Source organism: Pelodiscus sinensis, chromosome 19 (genome assembly GCF_052426305.1).
Source record: "Pelodiscus sinensis isolate ZL-2025 chromosome 19, ASM5242630v1, whole genome shotgun sequence".
NCBI classification, from domain to species: domain Eukaryota; kingdom Metazoa; phylum Chordata; order Testudines; family Trionychidae; genus Pelodiscus; species Pelodiscus sinensis.
Window position 1 is genome coordinate 7,430,294 of NC_143070.1, and position 27,077 is coordinate 7,457,370.

Below are 27,077 nucleotides of genomic sequence, written 5' to 3' on the forward strand. Positions count from 1 at the left end.
GAGAAATCCAACTGTTGGGAATCTTTCGGAAAGGGCTAGACCCCGAAATAGAAAAAGATCAAGTGATAGTTAATGAAACAGACCCAGGAAATGACACAGTTGCATGGCAGCTACATGGAGTGTATCCCTAGCTGTGTCTGGAGTGATACGGTACTAGCAAGAGCTTTGGCACAGGATGCAAAGTGCAGGCTGGGACTAGGATGTGAGATAGCAGGTAATAGAATAGTCAAGTGATCACCTGCATTCTTACCCATTACTCATCTATTCTAAAGTCCCTGGTGAGCTCCAGCCCCATTCCCAGGCTATGTCTACACTCACAGCTTTTCGTGCCAGAAATGTGTAAAGGAGGCTAAGCGTGGAATATTGCTGAACCTCATTTGCATACATAATGAGCCACCATTTTTGCAGAAGAGGCTCTTGCGCCAGAAGGAGCTGTCTACGCTGCCCCTTCTTGCTCTACAAAACCCCCTTGCACAATGCCATTACGCCAGTTACTTCTCAGGAATAACTGCAATGTGCAAAAGGGGTTTTTTTTCCCCCAAGAAGGGTCAATGTAGACAGTTCCTTCTGGCACAAGAAGCCGTGAGTGTAGACATACCCCCTGAGCACTTGGTTGAGACGGTCTGTGAGTGGAGCCGGTTAAAAACCAGTTTCCCACACAATCTGGCTGCCTACTACCCTCTGCTGCTGCCTCTGATACTTCCAGGAGCGATGCACCTCCCCTCAGGGAATCACTGTGCGGTGCCAAAAAATAGACAAATAATGAAGAAAAAAAATAAACTGGCTGCAGGCATCTGCTTGTATGGAGAAAAGGGAAGCAAAGAGAAGAAAGAGAAAGAGCAGGAAAAGAAAGATGTGGAGAAGGACTTCAAAGGACATCAATCTCTCTGAGAATGGGTGGGTAGGATGCCCCTCGCCACTCAGCTTCAGGTAAGGGCCAGGTGGGGGCACAATGGAGCAGGCGGCAGCAGGCAAGCCCAAGAGTGTCCCAAGCAGAATCAGTCAAGCCAAGCCCAGCAGAGGGGAATCCGGCCAGCGCTGAGATGCCCAGGAACTGAGGAGGAGCTATATACAGGAGTGCCAGCTGGCCAGCCAACCAAGTCCTGGCTTCAGGAAGCAACAGCCCTGGCCTGAGCAGTATGCACACCCCCTCCCCTTCCCTCCCCCCGCCACACACACACCCCTACCCCTGTTGCCTGGAAGTCGCTCCTGGGTGACTCTGGCCAGAGCCACATCGCTTGGGCAAGATGAGAGGTGGTTGCTGTGTGGTAGTGACATAGGCCTGGGACATGGATTTTCTGCCTTTTGGCTAAATTCAAGTGAACTATGACACAGGTCAGAGGCATAAGACATCTGGCAACTATCAGGCTATGTCTACACTGCAGGCTTTTTGTGCAAGAGTTCTTGTGCAAAAGGTGTTTCGGAAGAGCGTGTCCACAGTGCCACATACTTTTGAGCAAGAGCATCCATGCCAGTGTGGAAGCTCTCTTGCGCAAGCAACGCCATTGCCTGTCTACACTGCCTTCTGTGGAAGAGCTCTTGCTTTCTAGCGCTTTACTGTAAATTTACTTACGCAAGAACACACGTCCAGTGTAGACGCTCTGCAAATTTTTGCACAAAGACTGCAGTGTAGACATAGCGCCAGAGTCATGAACGTGCAGAGGTCCCTGAAAGGACCAGCACCTTGAGGATGGTTCTCTAGGACCTTGCCCACTCTGCAGCAGGAGGATGCTGGGAGGAGAGCTCCCCCAATGCTGGACCACCCTGCTGCTCTGGAGATGACTGTCCCAGGAGGAGCTTCCCCCACACTCCAACCAGGAGGTTGCCTGCTGCCCTCCTCACAGTCCAGGAGCCAGAAGCTACTAGCTGCTCTCCCTGCCAGGGAGCAGGACCTGGAAGCCGCCCGCTACTCCAGTAAGGACGGACACCAGAGGAACTGTCCCTCCTGTTCAGCCTGGGACCCGGAATCTGCTTATTGCCCTGGGCTGCCAGAGGAAACCTCCTCTCCCAGCCCCCACAGACCAGGACTGGGATCTTTCCTGCAGCCAGCCTGAACACCTGCCTGATGTGACCTTGTCATTCCCCATGAAGGAGGAGATTTGAGGGGTGGGGTCCTGCACCTCAGGACACGAGTCAGCTACAGGAGGTGACTGTCAGCTGAGGAAGGGGTGACTCTGCCCCTCCCCCCCCCAAGGCAACTAATAGATTTATCAGCCCCATGATCAGGAGACCAGCCCCACCTCCAGTATCCCCACTCTGATATGCTTATTAGAAGCACACGGGCTCTTTCAGGGGAAAAGGCAAAATGCCTCATTTATTGAAAATACAGTAGAAAGCCACACACACACACACACACACACACACACACACACACTTTCCAGTCTGTTGCTCGCCTTCACTAGTCAGCCAACTCAGTGAAGTACGAGGCTCGGGACCAGGTTCCTTTCAGTCTGGGCTGAGATCCCCATGGAAGTGGCAGACGAACCCGAAGTCTGTGGCAAAGCAGCTTCTTCTCATAGCAGCTTCCTGGCATTGGGACCAGTGGACTTTGCATTACGAGGCTCTAATCAGCCGCTGCTTGGTGAGTGCTTGTTTTCCCAAGTTGTTGTTGTTCTCCCTTATCTGTTGTCCCATCAGGCTGGTTTCGGTCCCCCAGCTTGTCTTGATTGACAACTGCCTGCCTTCCTCCTTCAGGGTCGTCAGTATGCCCCCTTCCCACGTGTCGATGAGGTTCTGGTGTCTTATCGTCCATCTCGGTCCCTTCCTAGAACATCTGGCGACGGCCTTCCTGCTTCCCTCCTAACACATGCATTCCTCAGTCACACCACAGGGAGATTTCATTGACATAGAAACAATATCAGCATTTGAGTAAGGACATCCAGGTACAGTATTAACAGACACTGAGCTTTCTTCACAATATTTTCCTCAGGTCTGAGTTTGAGTACTAATCATAAGGGTCTGTCCTTGTCCTTAACATGAGCTACAAAGACAAGCAATTTGCCTAATGCTACACTATTACAACAACTTAAACATGGCTAAAAATATAATTTTTGCTACTTTTCACTCCTCAAGAACAATTCTTGAGTGGGTCACACTGTTTCATTGCAACATACTGAGAACCAATTGGAGCATGTGGTTGTCATTTAACAAACAAACATTCTCTTTATCCAACAGCACATTCCCTCAAGGAAAATACACAACAATATTAATACAATTCATAGGGGGTGAAATACAATGGATAACATGCCTTTAGAGACCATCCTGCAGAGACATCACACCAGGCCATTTTTTCAGAGTTAGCAATTCTCAACACATCTGCCTTTGCGTGTAGTCTTTTAAGGACTGGTTTTCCTGTATCCTTCTGGCTCTGCTGCAAAAACTGAGTCATCAGAGTTGGTCAGTAGGTGGTCAGTCCAATCATGCCAATCCAGACCGAAGGAAATAGAGAAATTAACCAAGGTGGCAGTCACAGCGCTCTGTACTCTATTGTTGGTACATAGTAGGTGTGATTGCTGGTATATAACATGCTAGCAATGCATTTTCATTCATTCATTGGTGGCTGGATAATAGTCCCATGTTTCCAAAATTCACATCCTGGGAAAATGTCACACACATTGCCCATTATTAAAAAAAGTGTGTCCCGTTTTCTCACTCCTCCCAAACACATGTGCCGAATGATGTATCCTGCTACACGGTTCTGTGGGGGCAGGTAGGGATAAGCAAGACCCATTTCTGAGGACTCCATTCTGTGCACCCTCCAGTGTCCAATAATTTCTGCTCTTTCCCAGCCCACTTACCTATAATCCCTGGTAGCCAAAAAGATCCCAAGGTCAATTTTGGGAGCGGGCTCACTTTCCATAATTCTGTCCCCACAGACTGTTGGTGAGCAATGTTAACAAATGATTTCATCTAACAACAAATCAGGCCTAACCATGCTAGAGACATATTAGATCCACTCATACTATAACCATTAGACAATGACTTCTCCCATTATTTTAAAAGATGTGTTAACACTGAGATTTTCAGATATTACCCAGTACATTTCAAGTTGAGTCATGCCAAGCTAACGATTGGCATTTCTGTGCATCCTAAAGCTAAGGAAGTTTTGTTTCCAATTATACAACAGCCAGCTGGTGGTGTTTAGCCACTGCCACATGTTCCATGTGGCTTTTAGGTTTCCCAAACCCACTGAGCCAAGTCCGTATTGGTGTCCATTTGCTTGCGAGTGAGACTTTCTTGAAAGTGGGATCAAGAGCTTTGCTTATTTTTCCAATTATCAGTTTTCATTTCCACCAGTAATGGATTTAACAGGACTTTTGTTGAGCTTACTCTGGGTCAAGCCATTTAGGTTTCTGTATTTCAACTGTTCTTTGGAACGGTCTCTGGCCCCAGTCTTGGTACAGCATGGTCACCACTGGTTATTGAACAATGTCCCACAATTACTATAAGCATGGTACTTGATTTTACATGCCTGTCCCACTCATAGGGGCTACGTCTGGACTACAGGTTTTTGTCGACAGAGGCTATGTCGACAGATACGGTCGAGAAAGAGCATCTAGACTACAGTCAGTTATGTCGACAAACCAAGCTGCTTTTTCAACAGTGTAGACGCTCCCTTTTGAAAAAGCTGTGTGGATGCAATGACAAAAGGCATTATTCCTTGTAGAATGCGGTTTACCGCCGTCGACAGAACGCGGCAGTAGTGTAGATGCAGGTATTGTCTTGTCAACAAAACCCTGTAGTCTAGACACACCCAGGGTGACAACTGGTCGCTCGTATGGTATCTACAGTCTGCCCCTCCTATTAACCCTTTACTGCCTAATGCAGTATGATTTAACAATACACAACAAAGCTAGCGATAAGACAAACACCACACAACAGAAAAACAAACAAAATGGTCTTCGTCGTGACAGTTGATTGATGGGTCTTCTTCAGCTGGTACCAGCTTTTACTGATTTTCTGAAAAACAAAAAGAACATTTTCTACCCCTTTGAGGGGTGGAGGGTCAGATTTTTTGTAAAAGAAAGGAATATTTCAAGCAATATTTTTGCTGACTCCTGTTTTGCCTGAAGTTACCCTCTTGCTTACATATGTTTGTCCTTAGGCAGGCCAAGTTTCAAGGGCTTCTGCCGTTGAAGGATTTAGAATGAAATATTTCACTGTTGAATTAGTAAACCCATGAGGTGTTGTGCCTCAGTTACCCTCTTATACAGCAGACCAGGTTTGTGGTGCCAAGCTTGAAGATTATTCACAGGTAGTAACGGAGACGCTTTACTGCTATAGGGTCGTTTCTCTCCCCCCCACACACACACTTTCCTTAGCGTTAGGTGTTTCCCAGTTACCATTTTGGAATGCAAAAAAGGTTTTTTCTTCCCAAAAGAGAAGGATATACATCAGGGCTGGCCAACCCATGGCTCAAGATGCATGCGGCTCTTTGGTTAATGAAACGCGGCTCTTGTTCTGAGTGATGTACCTGGACTGTTCATGGCTAGCTGCTCTGTGCATGTGCCCTCAGGCCTGGAGGGAGAAGCGTGGGGCAGCGGCAGCAGGTCTAGGATCCAGGCATTGGGTTAGAGCAGGGGGCACACCTGGCTCTGGGGGACAGGAGTGGGACTGAGTTACAGCAAGGGGCTGGGAGTGCCTGGCTCTGGGGGTGGTGGAGGAGGGAGACTGGGTTAGACTGGGGTGGGGAGGGTTCCTGTCTCTGGGGGGAGAGGAGGAAGATTGGGTTACAGCAAGTGGGGGGGAGAGGGAAGGCTGAGGGGTGAGGCTGAAACACCTAAAACTCTTAAAGCTTCATGGATGCAGAATAAGGCAGCCAACACAGATGTCGTATTTAAATTCCAGGGGAAAACAGAATCAGCAGCCAACAGATTGTAGAATAGTAGGACTGGAAGGGACCTCAAGAGGTCATCAAGTCCAGTCCCCTGCCCTCACGGCAGGACCAAATACTGTCTAGACCATCCCTGATAGACATTTATCTAACCTACTCTGAAATATCTCCACAGATGGAGATTCCACAGCTTCCCTGGGCAATTTATTCCAGTGTTTATCCACCCTGACTGTTAGGAACTTTCTGCTAACATCCAACCTAAACCTCCCTTGCTGCAGTTTAAGCCCAGTGCTTCTTGTTCTATCCTCAGAGGCTAAGATGAACAAGTTCTCCCTCCTACTTATGACACCCTTCTAGATACCTGAAAACGGCCATCATGTCCCCCCCTCAGTCTTCTCTTTTCTAAACTAAACAAACCAATTCTTTCAGCCTTCCCTCATAGCTCATGTTCTCTAGACCTTTAATCATTCTTGTTGCTCTTCTCTGGACCCTCTCCAATTTCTCAACATCTTTCTTGAAACATGGTGTCCAGAACGGGGCACAATACTCCAACTGAGGCTTAACCAGCAGAGTAGAGCGGAAGAACGACTTCTCGTGTTTTGCTCACAACACACCTGTTAATGCATCTCAGAATCATGTTTGCTTTTTTTGTGCAACAGCATCACACTGCTGACTCATTTAGCTTGTGGTCCACTTTAACCCCTAGATCCCTGTCTGCCGTACTCCTTCCTAGATAGTCGCTTCCCATTCTGTACGTGTGAAACTGACTGTTCCTTCCTAAGTGGAGCACTTTGCATTTGTCTTCATTGACCTTCATCCTGTTTACCTCAGGTCATTTCTCCAATCTGTCCAGATCACTTTGAATTAGGACCCTATCCTCCAAAAAAGTTGCAACCCCTCCCGGCTTGGTATCATCTGCAAACTTAATAAGCGTACTTTCTATGCCAATAGCTAAACTTCTCATATTTGCAGTCTGGGACAGACCAGAATTTTTAGAACTATACAAAAAAGCCATAATCTTCATAAAAAAAATGAGGAAGCCATACTAGTCATCAACAAGCTGGAGTGAAACAGGAACTTCAAATTGGGCTAATTTACTGCTTAATTCAGTTTCATTAAAAACCCTCACAGGACATAATAGGGCAGTAGTGTTAAATTTACAGTACATGGTGGGGATTTACGCCCGACTGATGCATAGGCTGATTGTGTCTGATGCCATCAGGTGGTTCTGGGACATTTACACCGAGCAAGTCACGGGCCACCGCCAGTACCGTGACTAGTGACCACCTAGCCTCCCGGACACCGCCCTCACCTCGCAACACTGGACCGCCTTACCGCATTAGCACTGGACCTCTGGATGGGGACTCATGGGTGCAGCTTGCACTCTGGACTGGAAAGGACTTACTGATTTGGTGGTGTTGGCTGTATTTTCTGCTGTGGACTTGGTGGGGCTGCGGGCCACACCTGCCAAGGACCTTTACCCCAGGCACATCAAGGATTTTTATTTTTTTTATTATTAAAAGGACTGCCCTCTTGTGGACTGGTCAAAAGTCCAATACACTCTGTTGTCTATTAACTCTAACCACGATTTGTGTATCTGGGGCTAGATGGGTTTCTTATACAGTTAATACCGTTTGCTGTGTAATGTGCTCATGCTCCCTCAGAGCCTGCACCATGAGCTGCACCTGCTCCACGATGGCCTCCCAGAATGGACCAACAAAGCCAAAGACCCTTGTGCTGGAGCTAGCGATCACCAGAGCCAACAGCCGAGACCTGGCTGAAACCTGCTGCAGAGAAGATCGCTTCCAGGACGACCCCTTCGCTCCCACCATTCGCCCGCTGCTGTCAAGGAGGACGAGGATACACTATGGACGCCGGACCTGGGAGCAGCTGCCGGACGAACGCCCCTACTGGACCCAGACCCTGCCTGGGACTCCGCCTGCTTCCCTCCCCCCCCCGGCACCAGACCCTGACCCTGCCTTCTCGGTGCCGGACCGGGACCCGAGAGCTGCTCCTCACTCTGCTGCCTTGAGGGGGATGGCCGCCAGTGGATTTCCCCCGCTAGACCTGGGCTCTACCTCCTGCGCCGCTGGTCCCCCGACCCCGGACCAGGTCCTGAGAACAGGCCTGCACCCTGGTGCCCCGGTGCAGATGGCTACTGCTGGTTCCCTTTTTCTGGCCCTGGACTTGACCTGCTGCCCCCCCAACCCCCCCCCAATGCTGGTCTTGGATGGGGGCAACGCTCTGCTGCCTGCTGCCCCAGAGAGGTTGAGCGCCGCTGATCTTTCCCGACTGAACCTGGATCTCACCTTCTGCCCTCCAGTCCCACCGATGCCAGTCCAGACACCGAGCTCAGCTGACCATAGCCCCGTGTCCCGGATGAGGAACTGAGCTCTGGATGCTGCCGAGGTACCTACGGCCCCTTCGGACACGAGCTCCCACAGCCACGCCCCAGCGATTCGATGGGTCACCAGCCTGAAGCCCATTTACCTGGACTTCCCCATACCCGACCACACCCTCCTCTGCCTGCACTCCTTCCCTTTCCGTGGGATGAAGATGCCGGAGCCCCTCAGCAAGCATGTGCGGGCAGCGCACAGGAAGAGCATCGCCTTCTGCTGCGAGCCCTGCCATGCCCTCTTCGACACGCAGAACCGGTGCAAGTGCCACCAGGACTCCGCCTGCAGAGGGCCCCCCCGCTTGTGTGGCTCCCACGGTCCTGGTCCACCTGGTGCCAACAATGCTCTTCTCCCTGGAACACTTGGCGCTGGATAGAGCCACCCCCCTCCCCCAGGACCGGAGCCCTCCCGCTGTGCAGACTGTGGCCACGTCGTGAACCAGCCCTTCAACAGACAGTCCCGAAACACGAGCTCCCCCTGCGCGCTCTAGCCCCACGCCAAGCTCCAGCCCCACGCTCCCCACCACTGCACCAGAGAACAGCCTGCCTTCGTGGATACCCACCCTCGCTCCTGCTGGCCAGAAGACGCCTCCTTCGCTGATCGTCAAAGACATCTCTGACCGCCTGGACCAACTACTTTCCCACATCGCAGGATCAGCGCTCCCCCGCAAGCAACCGGGCCCAGATCGTCCACCGGCAGACCCAGGCTCCCTCCCGAGACTGTCGGCAGCCCCACAAAATTCCTTTCATGCACGGGGATCCCTGCAAGGACATGAGACGGCACCAAGACCTGCACCTCCCAAGGCCCCGACCCCCGCCCCTCCCGGCCAGACCCATCCCTGCAGAAGACTGGCAGTCACCCCTGTGCTCCCAGTGTACCTGAGCATCCGGGTCCCAGCCCTGGTTCTTTCAACGCCACTACCCTGCCACTTCCTTCCTGCAAACCCTCCGTCCCTTCTTATTGGGCCCCTGTTCTGCAGCCTCCCCCAGCCTTCCCATCTTCGGACCTGCAGCCGGTTTGCTTTCAAACCGCGCCTAGAGAACATCTGTACTCGCTCATGCTCCATACTCTGCATTTCCCGACCCTCGTGTCTCGCCCTGATACTAAGTGGCTGGACTATTTAAGACCTGTTGGGGGGGACCCTGATGGGCCAGTGTGTATTCCACCCTAGTTCCACGGGCCATCGGGGACATTAGTTGGCGGCTCTTCCATGGAGCCATGAGCATGGGCATGTACTTGGCACGGTTCACCCCCATCCTGGACACCTGCGCTATTTGCGGCAGGAGGGAAAACCTGGCGAATGCCTATCTTGAACGCGACAAGCCGCAGCCCCTATTCCAGCTCCTCCAGAACCTCTTAAGGTTCTCACTGGACTTGTCCTCCACACATTTTCATCTATGCACACCCTATCGGTGGCCCCACAAAGTCGCGGGACCTCCTCATCAACCTTCTCCTGGCTTTAGCTAAAGTCACCATATATATAACACCAAGGAGAGGATGCTGGATGAGGGGGTTCCCTGAGACTGTGGAGCCTATTTTCCTTCCTTCCTAGTGTCACGTATCTGGGAAGAGTTCCTCTGGGCGGTGTCCACTGGCTCCCTTGACCACTTCGAGGAGCAGTGGGCACTGTCCCATGTTCTCTGCTCGGTGTCCCCATCTGGTTCCCTTGTTTTGAACCTGTAACCTGCACCCCCTCCCTTTAGTCATTTGTCCCCAATAATCAGTTGAGCCTGGGTCTAGTTATTCCTTCCACAAGGCTGGGGGAGGGACTTTGAGCTGTGCCCACCCACCTCCCCATGGTCTCAAATAGGCTCTTCATCTGCAAGGGACTGCGGCGCAGCCTCAGAGCCTGGAAGCAGTCCCTGACTGTCCTCCTGCACAACAAGGGTGACCGTGACGACCCTGGCAACTGGAGACCCATTGCGCTAAGCAGCACCCTATGCAAACCGTACACCAGCTGCTTAACGGCCAGAGTCACGGTGGCGCCGTCAGCTCCTCGCAGAAGGGCTTCCTTTTCTGTGAGGGCTGCTATGAACACAATTTCCTGCTCCAGGGGGCCATCGCGGAGACGAGGAGATCCTGGGGCCAGTGCGCAGTGGCCTGGCTGGACTGGTCGAACGCCTTCGGCTCCGTCCCCCACCACCACATCTTGGACGTCCTCGTGGACAACGGGACCCCAGACGGCTTCCTGACCGTCCTTCGTGACCTCTACGACGATTGCATCACGACTGTTTGCACCGCTGCCAGAGAGACCATCCCCATGCACATCCGCCACGGCGTGAGGCAGAGCTGCCCCCTCAGCCTCACAGTCTAATCTGGCCATAGAGCCACTCCTGCGGGACATCTCCAGTGGGTGGGACGGACGGGACCTCTTCAGTGTCCGGATCGACGTGCCGGCATACGCTGATGACCTGGTCCTGATTGCCGACAGCGCCAAGGGTCTCCAGCAAATGCTCTGCGTCCCTGGTCTGGCTGCCGACTGGATGGGTTTGTGCTTCAATGGAAAGAAATGCGCCTCCCTCCACGTCGACAGCAGCTCGAGGACCCTCGCCAGGCCCACCGTGTTCTTGGTCCAGGGTCAGCCCACGGACCGTCTGGAAGAAAGACAATTCTACCAGCACCTACGCACCCTGACGGGAGTACGGATCCAAACTACACCGACGGAAATCATCCAAAAGATCCTGAAGGACGCAGAGCGAATCGACGAATCCCTCCTCGAACCGTGGCAAAAGATCAACGAGGTCAACTCCTTCCTGATCCCCTGCATTTCCTTTGCCTGCAGGATCCTGTCAGCAGCCTTCTGCCGAGGAAGACCAGAAGCCACTGAGGAGCCTCCAAGCCTACGCTTTTTGGCGGGGGTTTAAACCCCTGCAGCAGCTTTTTTTTTTTTTTTTTTTTTTTGCCTGCCGCCTTACAGCTGATTCTAAATCAGCTGTTCAGGCCCCGCCCAGGCACGTCTTTCTGAGACTGCCTATTGGCTGGGGTTTCCCTGCTGTCTTAAAGGGACAGCTGCTCCTGCTTCCTGGGACCTGTTCCTGCTCCTGCATCCTGGGACCTGCCCCCGGGTCCCGGGTCCCGCTCCGGACGTGCCCCCGGGTCCCGGGTCCCGCTCCGGACGTGCCCCCGGGTCCCGGGTCCCGCTCCGGACGTGCCCCCGGGTCCCGGGTCCCGCTCCGGACGTGCCCCCGGGTCCCGGGTCCCGGGTCCCGCTCCGGACCTGCTTCTGGTTCCTGCTTCAGACCTGCTCCTGGTTCCTGCTCTGGATCTGCTCCTGGTTCCGGCTCCAATCCTGCTCCTGGTTCCTGGGTCCTGCTCCGAACTTGCTTCCGCTCCCTGCGGTAACAGCATTCGCTGGGCTCTTCTACCGTGAGCTGCACTTCCTTCTGCCCCAAGATGGCTTCCCGGAGGGCACCACCAAAGGTCTCCAGTGCTCCCCGCTGCAGCAGCACAAGGATTACCAGAGCCAGCAGCCGTGAGAGGAAAAATCAGTGCCTGGCTGAAGCCTGCTGACGCTACAATTGCTTCAGGGTCGGCGCTGCGCTCTTGCTGCTCGCCTGCTGTTCTCCGGGAGGCTGATGAGGCTTCACTGTCGCCTGACCCGGGATCTGCTCCTCCCTGTACCGCCTCTCCGGATCTGGGAACTGCTCCCCACCCTGAAGTGCCTTCGGGGACGCCTGCCACAGGACCTTCCATGCCAGGCCAGATCTCCCCCGGCCACCCTCCTGGCCCCCTGACCAGGGTCCAAGTCGCTGCTTGCTGCAATGATGCCCCCCCGACTCCAGACTCCGCCTCTGCATGCCGCCCTGCTGCCTCCGCAACACCGGACATCTCGCTGGTGGGGGGAATCCCGCGCTCCAGCGTCCCCCCGTTACGGGACCTCCTGCTTGCCCCGGATTCTGCCTGGAGTACTGATTCTGCTTCAGAACTGGGCCTGTTGCTGGACCTGGGCGCTCCCTATCTCCCTGCTGCCTCCCTGATACTGCACCCCCCGCTGTCCCCGGACCAGGCCCGCTGCCCTGCTGCCTCCTGGACACCGGACCCCCCGCTGGCGGATGAAACCCAGCTCCGTGGTGCCCCCCTGACGCTGGATCCCGTGCTATCCCCAGCCTCTGACTGCTGCCCTCCTGCCTCTGCGGCGCCGAACCCACCGTTGACTCCGGACTTTGCTCACCATCTTGCCACCCCCGTGGCCCCAGAACTCCTGCTGAAGCCAGATCCTGCTTCTCGCCCTGCTGCGTCCCTGGGTCCGGACCTCCAGCTGTTCCCGGACCCTGCCTCGCGCCCTACTACCTCCCCGCTGGTGATCCCCGCGCCGGACCCCGACGCTCCTTGCTGTCCTGCTGCCACCCCTGCGCAAGACCTCGTGCCAGACCTGGTCCCTGCTTGTCTCCCCGCGGTCTCTCCAATGCCGGACCCAGACCTGGGCATCGTCCTCCGCCCTGCTACCAGACGGTCCCCCACGCCAGGACCGGACCCTGCCAGCTGCCCGACCGACCTGATCTATTTGGACTTTCCCATTCCTGACCACACCCTCCTGTGCCCGGACTGCTTCCCCTTCCGAGGAGTGAGGACTCTGGGGGCCCTAAGCAAGCACGTAAAGTCGGTGCACCGGAAACAGATGGCCTTCCGCTGTGACCGATGCCACGGCCTCTTTGAATTGCAGAAACGGTGCAAACGACACCAAAGCACCGCCTGTAAAGGCCCCCGTGCCCGAGTCGTCCCCTCGACCCCGATCCGGCTGGTGCCCACTACGCCGTATAACAGAAAACAACCGGTGCCGGACCACGAGATCCTCGCTCCGGTCGAGAACACCCCCGCCACACAGCCCACCCCTTCACCTCGATCCAGCCCTGCGCCTGACAGTCTTTCTCCAAGGACCGGCCCTGCATCTACCAGCCCTGAACAGGGATCCAGCCCAGCGCCCCGTGCCGCCAGCAACGGCCCATCTCCGGGGCCCCGCACCCCCAACCCTGCCGGTCCTCAGATCTCCCCGCCGCTGATCGTCAGAAACTTGTCCGTACAGCTCGACCAGTTCCTGTCCACCGTCAGGAATGCCACCGGTGGTCACCGGATCGACGCTCCTCCGAGGGTGAGCTCGCCCCGGTCGCCTGTCAGCAGGACCAGCCCCCCTCTCCGGTCCACCGAGCGATGCCCGGCACCTGCCTCCAATGATCCCTCCCTCCCAAGGTCCCCGGTGGCCGCCACAGTGACCCCCGAACCGGTCAGGAACCGCACCGGGCCACCCGTGCCTCGAGACCACTGTCAGCCCGCCGGCTCCAGACGACAACCCCGCACCTCCGCTAGCGCCTCCGGAGGTACCGTCTCTCTCCGACCCGGAGCCAACTCCTCTGGCACGCCTGCCCGGTCATCGGAACCCCGCGCCGCTGCTGTCTCCTCTGCGGTAAGATCCCGTGCTCCGGCGGCCTCCCTGCCTGTCCCTCCCGAAGGTGAGATGAGTTACCAGCACGGACGGGGCCCCCGTCGTGAACGAACTGCCACGGCTTGGCAGCAGCTGTGGCTGGGAGAGCTGACATCGATTAACTCCTTTGCTGACCTGGTGACCATGACGGAGCGGCTAACAGACGACCTAGCTGCGAGTGCCGGACCAGATCGCCGCGGTAAATCCCGTCCGCCGCGCCGACCCCCGCCACCCGAAACGACCGCCAGCTCCAGGGTGGGGAGACGAGGGGACGTCGGCCGTCGAGACGACCCGGTCACCGCGACCCGGCTCCAGGCGCTCTACCGCACCAACCGCCCTAAGGCCGTGAGGGAGATCCTGGAAGGTGCCCCGTCTCACTGCACTATCCCGCCCGACGCACTTCATTCGTACTTTGCCTCTGTGTTTGCGAAGGAACGTCCCCGAGAAGGGCCCCGCCCGGACTGTATCCCTCAGCTACCGAGACTAGATGCCACCGACGACCTGGACAGGGACTTTACCCCGGAGGAGGTCCAGGTACGGCTGTCCAGGACCACCAACACCGCCCCCGGGAGAGACGGCATCCGGTACCTCCAGCTAAAGAGACGTGACCCTGGTTGCTTGGTGCTAGCCGCCTTCTTCACCGCCTGCAAAAAGATACGGTGCATTCCTGACGCCTGGAAAAGTTCGATGACCATCTTGCTGCACAAGAAGGGCGACCGTGATGATCCTGAAAACTGGAGGCCCATCTCGCTGGGCAGTACTTTATACAAACTCTACGCCAGCTGCCTGGCGGCCAGGATCACTGACTGGGCTGTTCACGGGGGCGCCGTCAGCTCCACCCAGAAGGGTTTCATGACGTGCGAGGGCTGCTACGAGCATAACTTCGTGCTCCAGGCAGCCCTCAGAGAGACGAGGAAATCCCGGGGTCAGTGCGCCATCGCCTGGCTGGACCTCGCGAACGCCTTCGGTTCCGTCCCCCACCAGCACATCACGGACACCCTGACAGACTTTGGGGCCCCGGACGCCTTCCTCCGCATCCTCCGGGATCTATACACAGACTGCACCACCACTATCCGCGCCACCACTGGAGAAACTGCGCCCATCGGCATCCACCGTGGCGTGAAACAGGGCTGCCCCCTCAGCCCCATCATTTTTAATCTGGCCATGAAACCCATCCTGCGTGCCATCTCCCAGGGCCCGGACGGTCTGGACCTGCATGGTGTGAGGGTCGACGTCCTGGCGTACGCCGACGACCTGGTCTTGATCGCCGACAGCGCGGAGGGGTTGCAGCGGATGCTCCAAATCGCCAGCCAGGCCGCCGACTGGACGGGCCTTTGCTTTAACGCCCGGAAATGCGCCTCCCTCCATGTTGACGGCAGCTGAAGAACCCTCACTAGACCAACCGCTTTCTCCATTCAAGACCAGCCCATGGCCTGCCTCCAAGAGGGCCAATTTTACCAGCACTTGGGCACCCCGACGGGAGTACGGGTCGAGGCCACTCCAACAGACACCCTACACAAAATCCTGAGGGACGCAGAGCTGCTCGACCGATCTCTGCTCGCGCCATGGCAGAAAATAGGCGCAACTAACACCTTCCTGATCCCCCGCATTTCCTTCACCCTGAGAGGCTCCGCCGTCGCCAAGGTCCCCCTGAACAAAGCTGACAGCGCAATTAGAGTCCTTGTCCAGAAGTGGCTCTACCTGCCTCAGAGGGCCTGTACGGACATTGTCTACGTCCCCCACCGACAGGGAGGCGCCAACGTTCCGCGCATGGGGGACCTCTGCGACGTGGCCTGCATTACCCACGCCTTCCGCCTGCTGACCTGCCCGGATGTGAGAGTGCGCACCATCGCAGAAAACGCCCTGCGCGGTGTAGTAAGGAGGAGGATTGCCAGGGACCCCACCGCTGCAGACATCACCACCTACCTCAGCGGTTCCCTCGAGGGGGACTTCAGGAGGGACGGCGGTGACCTCTCCTCCCTATGGTCCCGGGCCCGCAACGCCACCCGCCGTCTGGGAAAACGAATTGGCTGCCAGTGGGTCTGGAGCGAGGCCCGTACGAAGCTTAGCGTTGTGCTCCCCCGCATCACCGCACAAGGCCACACCACCGTCACCCCCGCGGCCAGGGCTCTGCTAGAGAGGCTCCTGAAAGGGACCATCCGCCGCCACTATATAGACGCCCTGGCTAAAAGACCGGACCAGGGTAAGGTGTTCGAAGTGACCAGCAAGCAAGAAGCCAGCAACCACTTCCTCTGGGCTGGCAACTTCACCCGTTTTGCTGACTGGCACTTCATTCATAGAGCCCGCCTCAACTGCGTCCCCCTGAACGGCGCCATCCGCCACGGCACCAGGGACACGAGGTGCAGACGGTGCGGATACCCTCTAGAAACACTACCCCACGTGCTTTGCGGCTGCATGACACATTCAGAGGCCTGGCGGCGGCGTCACGACGCCATTCAGAACCGCCTCGTGAAGGCTCTCCCGCCAGCCCTCGGAGCCGTAACTGTGGACTCCCCTAACCAATAGGCGCCTGCGACCAGACATCGTGGTCACGGACGAACAGGCCAAGACAATTCTCTTGATTGACGTGACGGTGCCTTTCGAAAACCGCATGACCGCCTTCCGTGTCGCCCGGGAAAAGAAACTCAGCAAATACGCGCAGTTGGCCTACAACCTGCCGTCCCGTGGCTACTCGGTGGCGGTCCATGCCCTGTTGGTGGGTGCTCTGGGCGCCTGGGACCCGGAGAACGATGCGGTGCTGGAGGCCTGCGAGGTCGGCCCTCGCTACGCCGGCCTGATGCGCAGGCTGATGGTATCCGACGCCATCAGGTGGTCCAGGGACATTTACACGGAGCACATCACCGGTCACTGCCAGTACAACATCTAACCACCCGGCCCCCCTAACACCTCCAGTACGCCCTGCCAGGCCCACTCCCGGACCTGCCCCTGCTCTTTTATCGCTAATCCTTGAACTACTATTAGCCTCCTTGCCCCCTGGCCCTGCCCGAGACCCCTCTCTGCCGCCCATAGGTACGGTCTCCCATACTAGGCAGGGCCCCAACGAGCATTACTATCGCTTCCCTGGCCTTATCCTGCATCCCTCCATAGTCCAGGTATTGATACAAATAGGGCCCCCGACAGCTCTTTGGCTGTCTGGTGGTCTCCCTCTACAGGGTTGCTTACTACATTAGCTCCTTCTTGTTGGCTCCCTTACACGCACGCTCCCCCTCTACACAATTGTGGGAACACATTTTAGCAACCCCTCAGCCCTCATGGAAGAACACTTAGTCTTCCAAAGAGGCTCACATTGACTGCACACTCTGCAATTGTTAATCGTACTATATTTATCTGCAACTGGAGAGGTTTTCTTGTCTCTCTACGATAAACTCCAATATTACTATCCACCCCACAGCGCAACCTGCTCCAGTTCGCCAGATGTGTTTTACTTGTTTACTGTATTATTTTTGGAAACATTCACTCAATAAAATTCGTTTAATCTGTTCTTATCAGTTTAAGATTTCGTGATGAAGACGCCGCCGTGGGATTGATCCTTGTTCTGTGGGACCGCTTGCTTCTGGGGACCGATGGATCCAGCCCTTTTAAGGGCTTTTGCTAGCAGGATCCTGCTAGCAGCCTTTTGACAAGGAACACCGCTGAAGAACCTGCAAGCCTCCGCTTTTTTGCGGGGGTTTAAACCTCTGCAGCGGCTTTTTTTTTTTTTTTTTGCCGGCCTCCTTACAGCTGATTCTAAATCAGCTGTTTAGGCCCGCCCAGGCATGTCTTTTTGAGACTGCCTATTGGCTGGGGCTTCCCTGCTGCCTTAAAGGGACAGCTGCTCCTGCTTCCTGGGACCTGCACCGGACCTGCTGCGCTGACTCTGCAACCCAGGCTCCTCGCTAGGCTCCGCTGCGCTGGGTCTGCATTCCCATCGGACTCCTGCCTTGCTCCTGAGATCCTCCGCTGCGCTGGCTCTGCAACCCGAGTAAGTTGACCTTCCACTCTGGTCAGTTTCACTTCTGTCTATTTCATTCTCATCCCCCGCTGCGCTGGCTCTGCAACCGGAGTAAACCAACTTTCCGCTCTGGTCAGTGTCACTCCTGTCTATTTGTCTCGGCTTTCTCTGTGCCCCTGTGACGGGGAAGAAACTCCCCGCGCTGACAGCCCCTCCCCCGGAGAAGCGCCGAGCGGCGCGGGGGAGCGGAGTCCAGGGGAAAGCCCCCAGGGAGGGGAGAGGGGGCGCACAGACGCAGGCGCGGCGGGCGAGGAAGGCAGCAGGACCCAGGAGGAGGAGGGGCCGAGACGCCAGGGGGAGCGGCACGCCCCGTGCGTGCTGGCTCAAAGGGGAAGGGGCCGGAAGGGCCAGAGGCGGCCGGCACTTACCTTCTCTTGGCAGGCAGCCAGGGGAGAGACGCCGGAGGAGCAAGCGGGACGGAGGCGGGGAGCGGGACCCGCGCAGCCCTTGCCCGGGGCATCGGGACCCCTCGGCCGGGGGCACCGAGGAACGGAGCGGCCAGCGGACGGCCGCACACCCAGCGAACGGACGGCCGAGCCCGACAGAGGACCCGTCCCCGTCGCAGAGCCATGAGCGGGATCGGGAGCCGAGGGTCAGCCCGCAGTCCCAGGCTGAGCGGAAGCCCGGGCGGGGCAGCCAACGACCCAGGGCCCGAGCAAAGGGCACCAGCCTCGGGGTGCCGAGACTGCGGGGCGGGGGGGGGTAGAGGCAAAAGGGGCCGGGGGGGCCCGAATCTTGCCACAGCCCCGGCGGCCATTGCCACGTGGCTGACCTCCCGCCCCCCCCCCCTCTGCTGCTCCGCTTCTCCCCTTGTATTGGTTCCTATCTAGTCAATTTCACTCCCGTCCGTTTTATCCCCGCTGGCTCTGCAACCGGAGTAAACTAACTTTCCACTCTGGTCAGTTTCACTCCTGTCGATTTGTCCTGCCCCGGCGGCCATTGCCACGTGGCTGATCCCCCCACCCCCCCCTCTGCTGCTCCGCTTCCCCCATTGTGTTGGTTCATAGCTGGTCAATTTCACTCCCGTTTATTCTGTCCCCGCTGGCTCTGCAACCCTTTCACCCTGGTCAGTTTCACTTCTATTTCATTCTTGTCCCACTGCGCTAGCTCTGCAACCCGAGTAATTTAAACTTCCACTCTGATCAGTTTCGCTTCTATTTCATTCTCGTCCCGCTGTGCTGGCTCTGCAACCCCACTAAGCTAACTCCCCACTCTGGTCAGTTTCACTCCTATTTGTCTCGGCTCCCTCTGTGCCCCGGCGGCCATTGCCGCGTGGCTGACCTCCCGCCCCCCCCCCGCTGCTCCGCTTCCCCCATTGTGTTGGCTCCTGCCTGGTCAGTTTCGCTCTCGTCCGTTCTGTCCCCGCTGGCTCTGCAGCCCCAGTGGTTTAGCCTCCCACTCTGATCGGTTTCGCCCCTGTCTGGTTCATTCTCGTCCCCGCTGCGCTGGCTCTGCAACCCTAGTAGGCTGGCTCCCCACTCTGGTCAGTGACATTCCTGTCGATTTGTCCCGGCTCTTTCCGTGCCCCTGCGGCCATTGCCACGTGGCTGATCCCCCCCCCCCCCCCACTGCTGCTCCGCTTCCCCCATTGTGTTGGTTCATAGCTGGTCAATTTCACTCCCGCCTATTCCGTCCCCGCTGGCTCGGCAGCCCTTTCCACTCTGGTCAGTTTCACCTTTGTCTGTTTCGTTCTCGTCCCCCGCTGCTGGCTCTGCAGCCGGAGTGGACTAACTTTCCACTCTGGTCAGTGTCACTCCTGTCTGTTTGTCTCGGCTCTTTCCGTGCCCCGGCGGCCATTGCCACGTGGCTGACCCCTCCCCCGCCCCCCCTCTGCTGCTCCACTTCCCCCATTGTATTGGCTCCTATCTAGTCAATTTCACTCCCGTCTGTTCTATCCCCCCTGGCTCTGCAACCCGAATAAATTAACTTTCCACCCTAGTCAGCTTCACTTCTGTCTATTTCATTCTCGTCCCCCGCTGCGCCTCTGCTGCTTAGCTACCCCCTCCTTTTTGTTCTGGCTTTGCTCCTGGATCTTGTTTCACTTTCGTCTATCACTGCAACCCACCTCACTACTAAGTTTTACTTTCTGATTTTGTTTCGCTTTCGTCTATTGCCATTTGTTTGCGGTTTCTGTCTGCTTATCTCACTCTGGTCAGTTTCATTCTCATCAGTCTTGCTCTCGTCAGTTTCACCCTCGTCTGTTGCTCCTTCGCTTCCTGTCCCGCCTGCCTGTGGGTCCCCCAGCCCCGGGCTCCTGACAACTGGGGTTGTGCGTTGGAGCACTCGTTATCGTTGCTAAATATTGTAGTACCTGGCGATTTCTCCAACGCAGACCCCCCTGGCCCTCTGAGAGGCCGCCTCCTGGCCCCCTGGTCCCCTCTGGGACCACCACAGCCAGAAGCCCCCTGCCCTGTTCCCCTCCCCCCCGGTCGGGTGTCTCTGTGCTCTATCTTCCAGTATGTCGAGACGCCCTGCCAGCCCCGCGAATGCCGCGTCGGGAGACTCCAGCTCCTCCGACGGCTTCCTGTGGCGACCTGTCCGGATGGGAACCAGACGGCACCCGCCAGGCCTGCTGCCCAGTGACCTGCCCAGAGCCCGGACACCACCAGATGCCAGAGGGCCCCCCCCGAGAGCCGTGCGACGTCCAACACCCCGTGGCCGGAGACTCGATACCATCGTTCCAGCCCCCGCCAGTTCCAGATGACGACCCGCGCTCTGTATCCGGCTCCAGTTCCAGCCCGGCCCGGTGTGGCCCTGCCGCCATGCCACCCGCAGTCCTTTCCTCCCTCCCTTCCTCCGCTGTCGACTGGGCGCTCCCGCTAGACCTGGACAGCAACTTTGCCCCCTGCTTTGCTGGGTCCGGGGTGTCCCCTATTGGAGGGGACACCGACCGATTTAACCGCGTCTGGACCCCGCACCAGGAGGAGATCGCCCTGCTAAGCCCCCCCCAAACGCTGCTACCTGTAATTCCTTCCCCACCCCTGACCTGGGACTTAGTCTGCTGGCCCAACTCTGCCAGCCCCATCCTGCCTGAGGCCCTGGAGGTGTGGTCATCCTCGTGGCCCCCTCCATCTCCAGTCCCTACCCCTGCCATATTAGGACTACAGCCCCAGTCTCCCCTGAGCTCCAACACCTCCCCCCTACGCTCTGACCCAGGCACCGCCAGCCCGGATCAATCTCCCCGGGCGGCCCAGAGCGACCAGCCATCCCCAACCCACGTTCCCGCTCCTGCCCGCACGGCTACCACTCCGAGCACGGCTACCACCGCTGTTGCCTCGTATGCCGATGCCGTTAGGGCCAATCTCTCAGGGAGTACCTCCAGCTCAGAGAGTGCTACCGACCCCAGGGGACCCCGCAGACATAGCACGGGGACCCCACCGCCCCACGTCCCGACACCAGTCACAAGGGCTGCCGGCTTGAGACCGATTAGAACATGCCGGCAGCAAGCAATTCCCGTCTCACTGCTCTCGGAGCGCTGCTCCAGTGACTCCCCCTCCCCCATCTGGTCAGGTAGTGACGACTCGGCGTCCTCCCCCTCCTATGTTCCTGATCCCCTGCCTCTCCGTACTCGCCCGAGGCGGGAACCCCGTATCCCCCCACCCAGCGACGAGTTCCAGGGGCTCGCACTTATCGAGTTCCCGATCCCTAAGAATCGCCCCGCCTGCCCATGCTGCTCCACCTACAAGGGGCTCACAACCACCACCTCTCTGCGCCAGCACATCAGGCAAGTGCACAAAAAGAAGGTGGGCTTCCGCTGTGCCCACTGTGCCAAGCCCTTCTTAGCCCTAGCGGGGTGTAAGGTCCACCAGTCACGGTGCCCCGCCCTCCCTAGGGGAACACCTGCCAGCTCACCCCTAGAGCAAGGACCCTCCCCAGACCGCTTAGCCACAACCTCGCCCCCACCAACCACGCCTGCCCCTCCAAGCCAGGAGCCCGTTATCCCCCAAGACCCAAACAGCCACGGGTCCTCTTCTAGCCGCAGTTCCGCCGTTAGCGGCAGGCCCCCTAGGCCCTCCAGAATCCCCACCCTCCTCCAGCCCCACCAGCGAACCGCAGCCTCCGTCAGCCTCGCCAACCTGTCCCAGACGGTTCGGGAATACGTCCGAGGCGTGAGACTCAACGTGGCGGAGAGACGGACCAGCGCCCCTCCGCAGCTCCAGCCCTACTGCCCTCCCTCACGAGACAACAACACCAGGTGCCGACCCGGCCAGAGGGAGGGACCCAGCCAGGCTCGTGGAGGAGACATCACCAGCAGTCGCCCTCCTGCCGCCCCCAGTAGTCGCCATAACGCACCCAGATCCGGTACCTCTCGCTCGCCTCCTGTTCCAGACCACAGACCCGCCGCACGCCGCGACGACCCTCGCCCTCCTCTGGACGCCCCAGAGCAGCGCCGCACCACCGTGCACGCCCCTCTGACTCCTGCTGCCCCCAGTAGTCGCCACGGCGCACCCAGATCCAGCGCCGGACCCGCCGCCGACACCGCTCTCCCGCCTCCTGCTCCAGACCGCAGACCCACCGCACGCCGCGACGACCCGCGCTCGGCTCTGGACGCTCCAGAGCAGCGCCGCGCCACCGCACACGCCTCCCCGACTCCCGACCCAGGGGAACACCGGGCCCCTGCCGCCTCACCCGCCGTACCCGCGACTGCACAACCAGACAGCCAGCGGGTGAGGGGCAACCGAGAGCTCACTGCCACCGCCTGGCAGCTCCTCTGGATAGAGGAACTGAGAGACACAAACTCCTTCCGTGACCTGGAAGACGTGGTCAAAAGATTCACGGAGGAGCTAGCAGAGGGACTCGTGCCCGACGAACAAGCCCCGACCCGTACGCAGCACCCCCGACGCGGACCCCCAGCACCGAGACCTGACACCGAACCCGCCATAAACAGAAGAAACGATCGCCAGACCGACACGGTAGCCACCACCCGCCTCCAGCGCCTGTACCAGTCCAACCGTCCCAAGGCGATAAGGGAGATCCTCGAGGAACCCTCGCCATTCTGCGACGTTCCCGCAGACCGCCTACACACCTACTTTACCGATGTCTTTGACCGCGCAGCATGCCCCGAGACCCACCGCCCAGACTGCTTGCCCCGGCTGCCTCGTGTCGACTCCGCAGACGACCTGGAGCGTGACTTTACCCCTAAAGAGGTGTTTGCCAGGCTCGCCAGGACCTCCAACACGGCACCGGGGAAAGACGGCATCAGGTACCAGGTGTTCAAGAAGCGTGACCCTGGTTGCCTCGTACTCGCCACCATCTTCAACCTGTGCAAGCAATTCCGGCGTATCCCCAGCGCCTGGAAGTCGTCCATGACGGTTCTGCTCTACAAGAAGGGCGACCGGCAAGACCCTGGGAACTGGAGACCCATCTCCCTCTCCAGCACCATTTATAAACTTTACACCAGCTGCCTCGCCGCGAGACTTACGGACTGGGCGGTAAGCGGAGGTGCCATCAGCGCCGCACAGAAGGGCTTCATGTCCTGCGAGGGGTGCTACGAGCACAACTACGTGCTACAGGCGGCCATCCAGTCAGCCAGACGGCGGCAAAAGCAGTGCGCCATGGCTTGGCTGGACCTCTCCAACGCCTTCGGGTCCATCCCCCACCCCCTCATCTTCGACACACTGCGGGAATTCGGCCTTCCGGACTTTTTCCTCCACCTACTCAGAGACTTATACAGTGACTGTACCACCACCATCCGCGCCGAAGAAGGCGAGACCGCTCCCATCCTCCTCAGGCGTGGGGTCAAACAGGGCTGCCCCCTCAGCCCCATCGTATTCAACCTGGCCATGGAACCGCTCCTGCGCGCCATGGCGAATAACCCCGCCGGCTTCAACTTGTACGGCGAAAAGATCAGCGCCCTGGCCTACGCCGACGACCTCGTCCTCCTAGCCGACAACCCAGAGGGCCTCCGCGTACTCCTGGAGGTCGCCAGCCGCGCGGCCAAATGGATGGGCCTGCGCTTTAACGCCAGGAAGTGCGCCTCTCTGCACATCTCTGGCAACGCCGGCGCCCCGGTACACCCGACACAGTTCCAGATCCAGGGGGAACCCATGACCCCCCTGGCCGACGGCGAATCCTACTTACACCTCGGCACACCGACCGGTATCCGCGTCCAACAGAGCCCGACGGCAACCATCGACGGGATTCTCGAGGACGCCAAAAAGATTGACGGCTCCCTGCTCGCCCCTTGGCAAAAGATCAACGCATTAAACACTTTCCTCATCCCCCGCATCCCCTTTGCTCTCAGGGACTATGCTGTCGCCGAGGGGCCTCTGAACAAGGCAGACCGCGCCATCCGGCAGCTGGTCCGGAAATGGCTCTACCTCCCCCAAAGGGCCAGCTCCGACATCGTGTACATCTCACACAGGCAAGGGGGTGCCAACGTCCCGCGCATGGGAGACCTGTGTGACATCGCTATCGTGACACACGCCTTCCGTCTCCTGACGTGCCCAGACCGTAGAGTGCGCACCATCGCGAGCGCCGCCCTGGAAGAGACCATCGGCAAGCGCGCCGCCAGGGCCCCCGCTCCGCAGGACATCGTCGCCTTCCTCAACGGTTCTCTCGAGAACAACCTAGGACGGCAAGGGGGAGAACTGTCCTCCCTCTGGTCCCGTGCCCGCGCCGCCACCCGCCGCCTGGGGAAGAGGATCGGCTGCCGCTGGACCTGGGCGGAGGAACGAGGCGAGATGGGCATCCTGATCCCACGCATGAACTCTGACCAGAACACGGTCTTCACGCCGCCCGCCCGAAAGATGCTGGAAAGAGTCCTGAAATCCACCCTCCGCTGCCTCTACGCCGCGAACCTGAAAAAGAAACCAGACCAGGGCAAGGTGTTTGAGGTATCCAGCAAGTGGACCGCCAGCAACCACTTCCTTTCCGGGGGGAGCTTCACCCGCTTCGCCGACTGGCGCTTCGTTCACAGGGCCCGCCTCAACTGCGTCCCCCTCAACGGAGCCGTCTGCTTCGGCAACCGGGACAAGCAATGCAGACACTGCGGTTTCGAGAACGAGACCCTGCCCCACGTCCTCTGCGGCTGCGAGACGCACTCCGAGTCCTGGAAACTGCGCCACAACGCCATCCAGGCCCGCGTCGTCAAGGCCCTGCCTCCGACCCTGGGCACCGTTGCGGAGGACTCCATCGTCCCGGGCACCAACAGCCTCCTCCGTCCAGACATCGTTATCACTAACGAGGAGGCGAAAAAGATCGTCATGGTGGACGCGTCAGTCCCCTTCGAGAACCGGTCTGCGGCGTTCCGGGCGGCCCGCCTGCGAAAGATCGCCAAATACACGCCGCTGGCGGACACCCTGACGGCGAGAGGGTACACGGTCGAGATCTACGCCCTGCTCGTCGGAGCACTGGGGTCGTGGGACCCCCAGAACGAACCGGTGCTGGAAGCCTGCGGCATCGGAAGGAGGTACGCCGGCCTCCTGAGGCGGCTTATGGTCTCCGACACCATCCGGTGGTCCCGCGACATCTACACCAAGCACGTCACGGGCCACCGCCAGTACCACAACGCGCAGGAACACTGAAGAGCACGGAACTTCGGGAGGGTTTTTTGTGGGGGGTCTCCAGTCCACGTCCTTCCCCCCTCTTTTTCCCCTCCCACGAGACTGAGCCTTTGGCCCACCCCCGGGTGCGGTCCGCAACCGTGCCAGAGGACAGGGATGTGGAAGAAGACGACGCCGCGGGACCCGACTGACTCTGAGGACTCTTGATACGGAGTCAGGACTTTGCTCCCTTGAACTTGAGTCTTTGGAACTGGACCTTTGTTCTTGGACTTTGAAACTTTCTTGGAATTTTGTAACCGGACCTTTTTGGACTTTGATATCGAGTCTGGATTCTACCTCCTTGGACTTTGAGACTCTAAAACCGGACCTTGGTGCTCGGACTATTTCAATGGGCCACTGGACTACATCCCCTGCTAGCCACAGCGGGAGCAGCTGACTGTCGCTCGCCACAGGGATCAACAGGGGCCCCTCTAGGGGCAATTTACCCCCCCCCCCCCCCGAGGGCTCCTCCCCCCCGGCAGGCGCAGCAACGAGGCCAGAGAGGACAAGGACGCGGCGGAAGAGGAAGCCGAGGGACGAAAAAGGACTCTGTGTCAGTTGACACCAGGGAAGGGCTTGTTTGGGGGTGTTGGCTCTGCTACCGCTCCCCCTCTCCCCAAGGACAATGCCTAAAACCGTTCCAGAGGACAAGGGAGCTGAAGAAGAGGACATCGAGGGACAAGGAAGGACTAAGGACTCGGTGTCGTTGGACACCAGGGGAGGGTTTTTTCCAGGGGGGTCTCCCACGTTCCCCCTTTTTTCCCTCCCCAGGGGCTGAGTTAGAACCGCCCCTCACATGCCCCGAGAGGGAACCAAGGGCCCATCGGCCCTCCCGAAACGTGCAATCCCCAGGCACACCATTTTCCCCACTCTGTCCATTGGGACACACCCAGGGACCCCTGGGCCCCCCAGCAAAAACCCTGATACGGGTCAGACCCCAGGAGAGCCAAGCTCTGCCCACCCACGGGGTCCCACACACCTATCTCTTCCCCACAACCCATTGGGGATATCGACACAGGGCACGGTAGGGGGTTCACTCACCCTAACCCTACCCAGCCGCAACCCTGACAAGGGTCAGACCCTGGGAGAGCCAAAGCTCTGCCCATCCAAAGGGTCTCTCACATACCTTTCCCCAGCAATCCAGCGGGGATGCTAGACTAGGGCACACAGTGGGGCGCTCCACCTCCCTAAAACTTGCAGCTGCAGCAACTCAAACCCTCCAGATCTCCTATGCAGGGAAAGCGTCCCCACCCAACACCTTATGCGCTACGCAGACCTTCACCAAACCACCTCCTACTCACGTCTGGGGGCCCCCAAGCCTCCCCTATTACTACCTCCGGGTTCTTCAACAACAGAACACCGTAACTCCCCCTTCCCGCCCCATTGTCCCATGGGATCTACGTGTATTCTGTACTCCCCACGCCAGGGGCACGACCGGCATCCCGGACAGCGGGGATACCCCGCCAGCGGGTCTCACCCTAACCCCAAACCTGACCCCGGACGTACTCATTTGCTTGTAAACCACTAAATGCATGTTTACCGTTTGCTTGTCAAACATTATCTCAATAAAGTCAATCTGTTCTTATCAGTTTAAGCCGCAGTAGGTTTAATAAAGTTATGAACAGACAGTACGCCTGTGTCGGTGGTTCAGTCTTCTCGTCATCTTGCTCTGCTCGGGTCCCCTGATTGGCGTTCGCATGGCGGTCGCAGAGGACAACGCTGGAAACACGTCCCAACGGTCCCTGAACGCGCACCCAATCCGGGTAAGAAACTGAGCCAGCTCCCCCTTCGGAGCTTCCTCGAGACCCCACTTTCTGCTCCCTGACTTCCCCGGCTCCTTTTTCTCAATCTTCCTCCCTGTCCCGATCTCTCC

At 58.1% G+C, this 27,077-nt stretch overlaps 2 protein-coding genes across 2 annotated transcripts; both read left to right on the forward strand.

Moving 5' to 3' along the window:
• The first annotated feature begins 15,076 nt into the window (after window positions 1–15,076).
• Window positions 15,077–16,568, forward strand: LOC149522135 (uncharacterized protein T26G10.4-like). Its single transcript, XM_089771478.1, is given in 2 exon segments — window positions 15,077–16,158; window positions 16,160–16,568. Coding segments are annotated over 2 exon segments (1,458 nt in total). The 3' UTR covers window positions 16,536–16,568.
• A 3,112-nt stretch (window positions 16,569–19,680) lies between these two features.
• Window positions 19,681–25,467, forward strand: LOC142823228 (uncharacterized). The gene is given in 3 exon segments (XM_089771479.1): window positions 19,681–23,243; window positions 23,246–23,352; window positions 23,354–25,467. Coding segments are annotated over 3 exon segments (5,037 nt in total). The 5' UTR covers window positions 19,681–20,146; the 3' UTR covers window positions 25,187–25,467.
• Window positions 25,468–27,077: the final 1,610 nt, after the last annotated feature.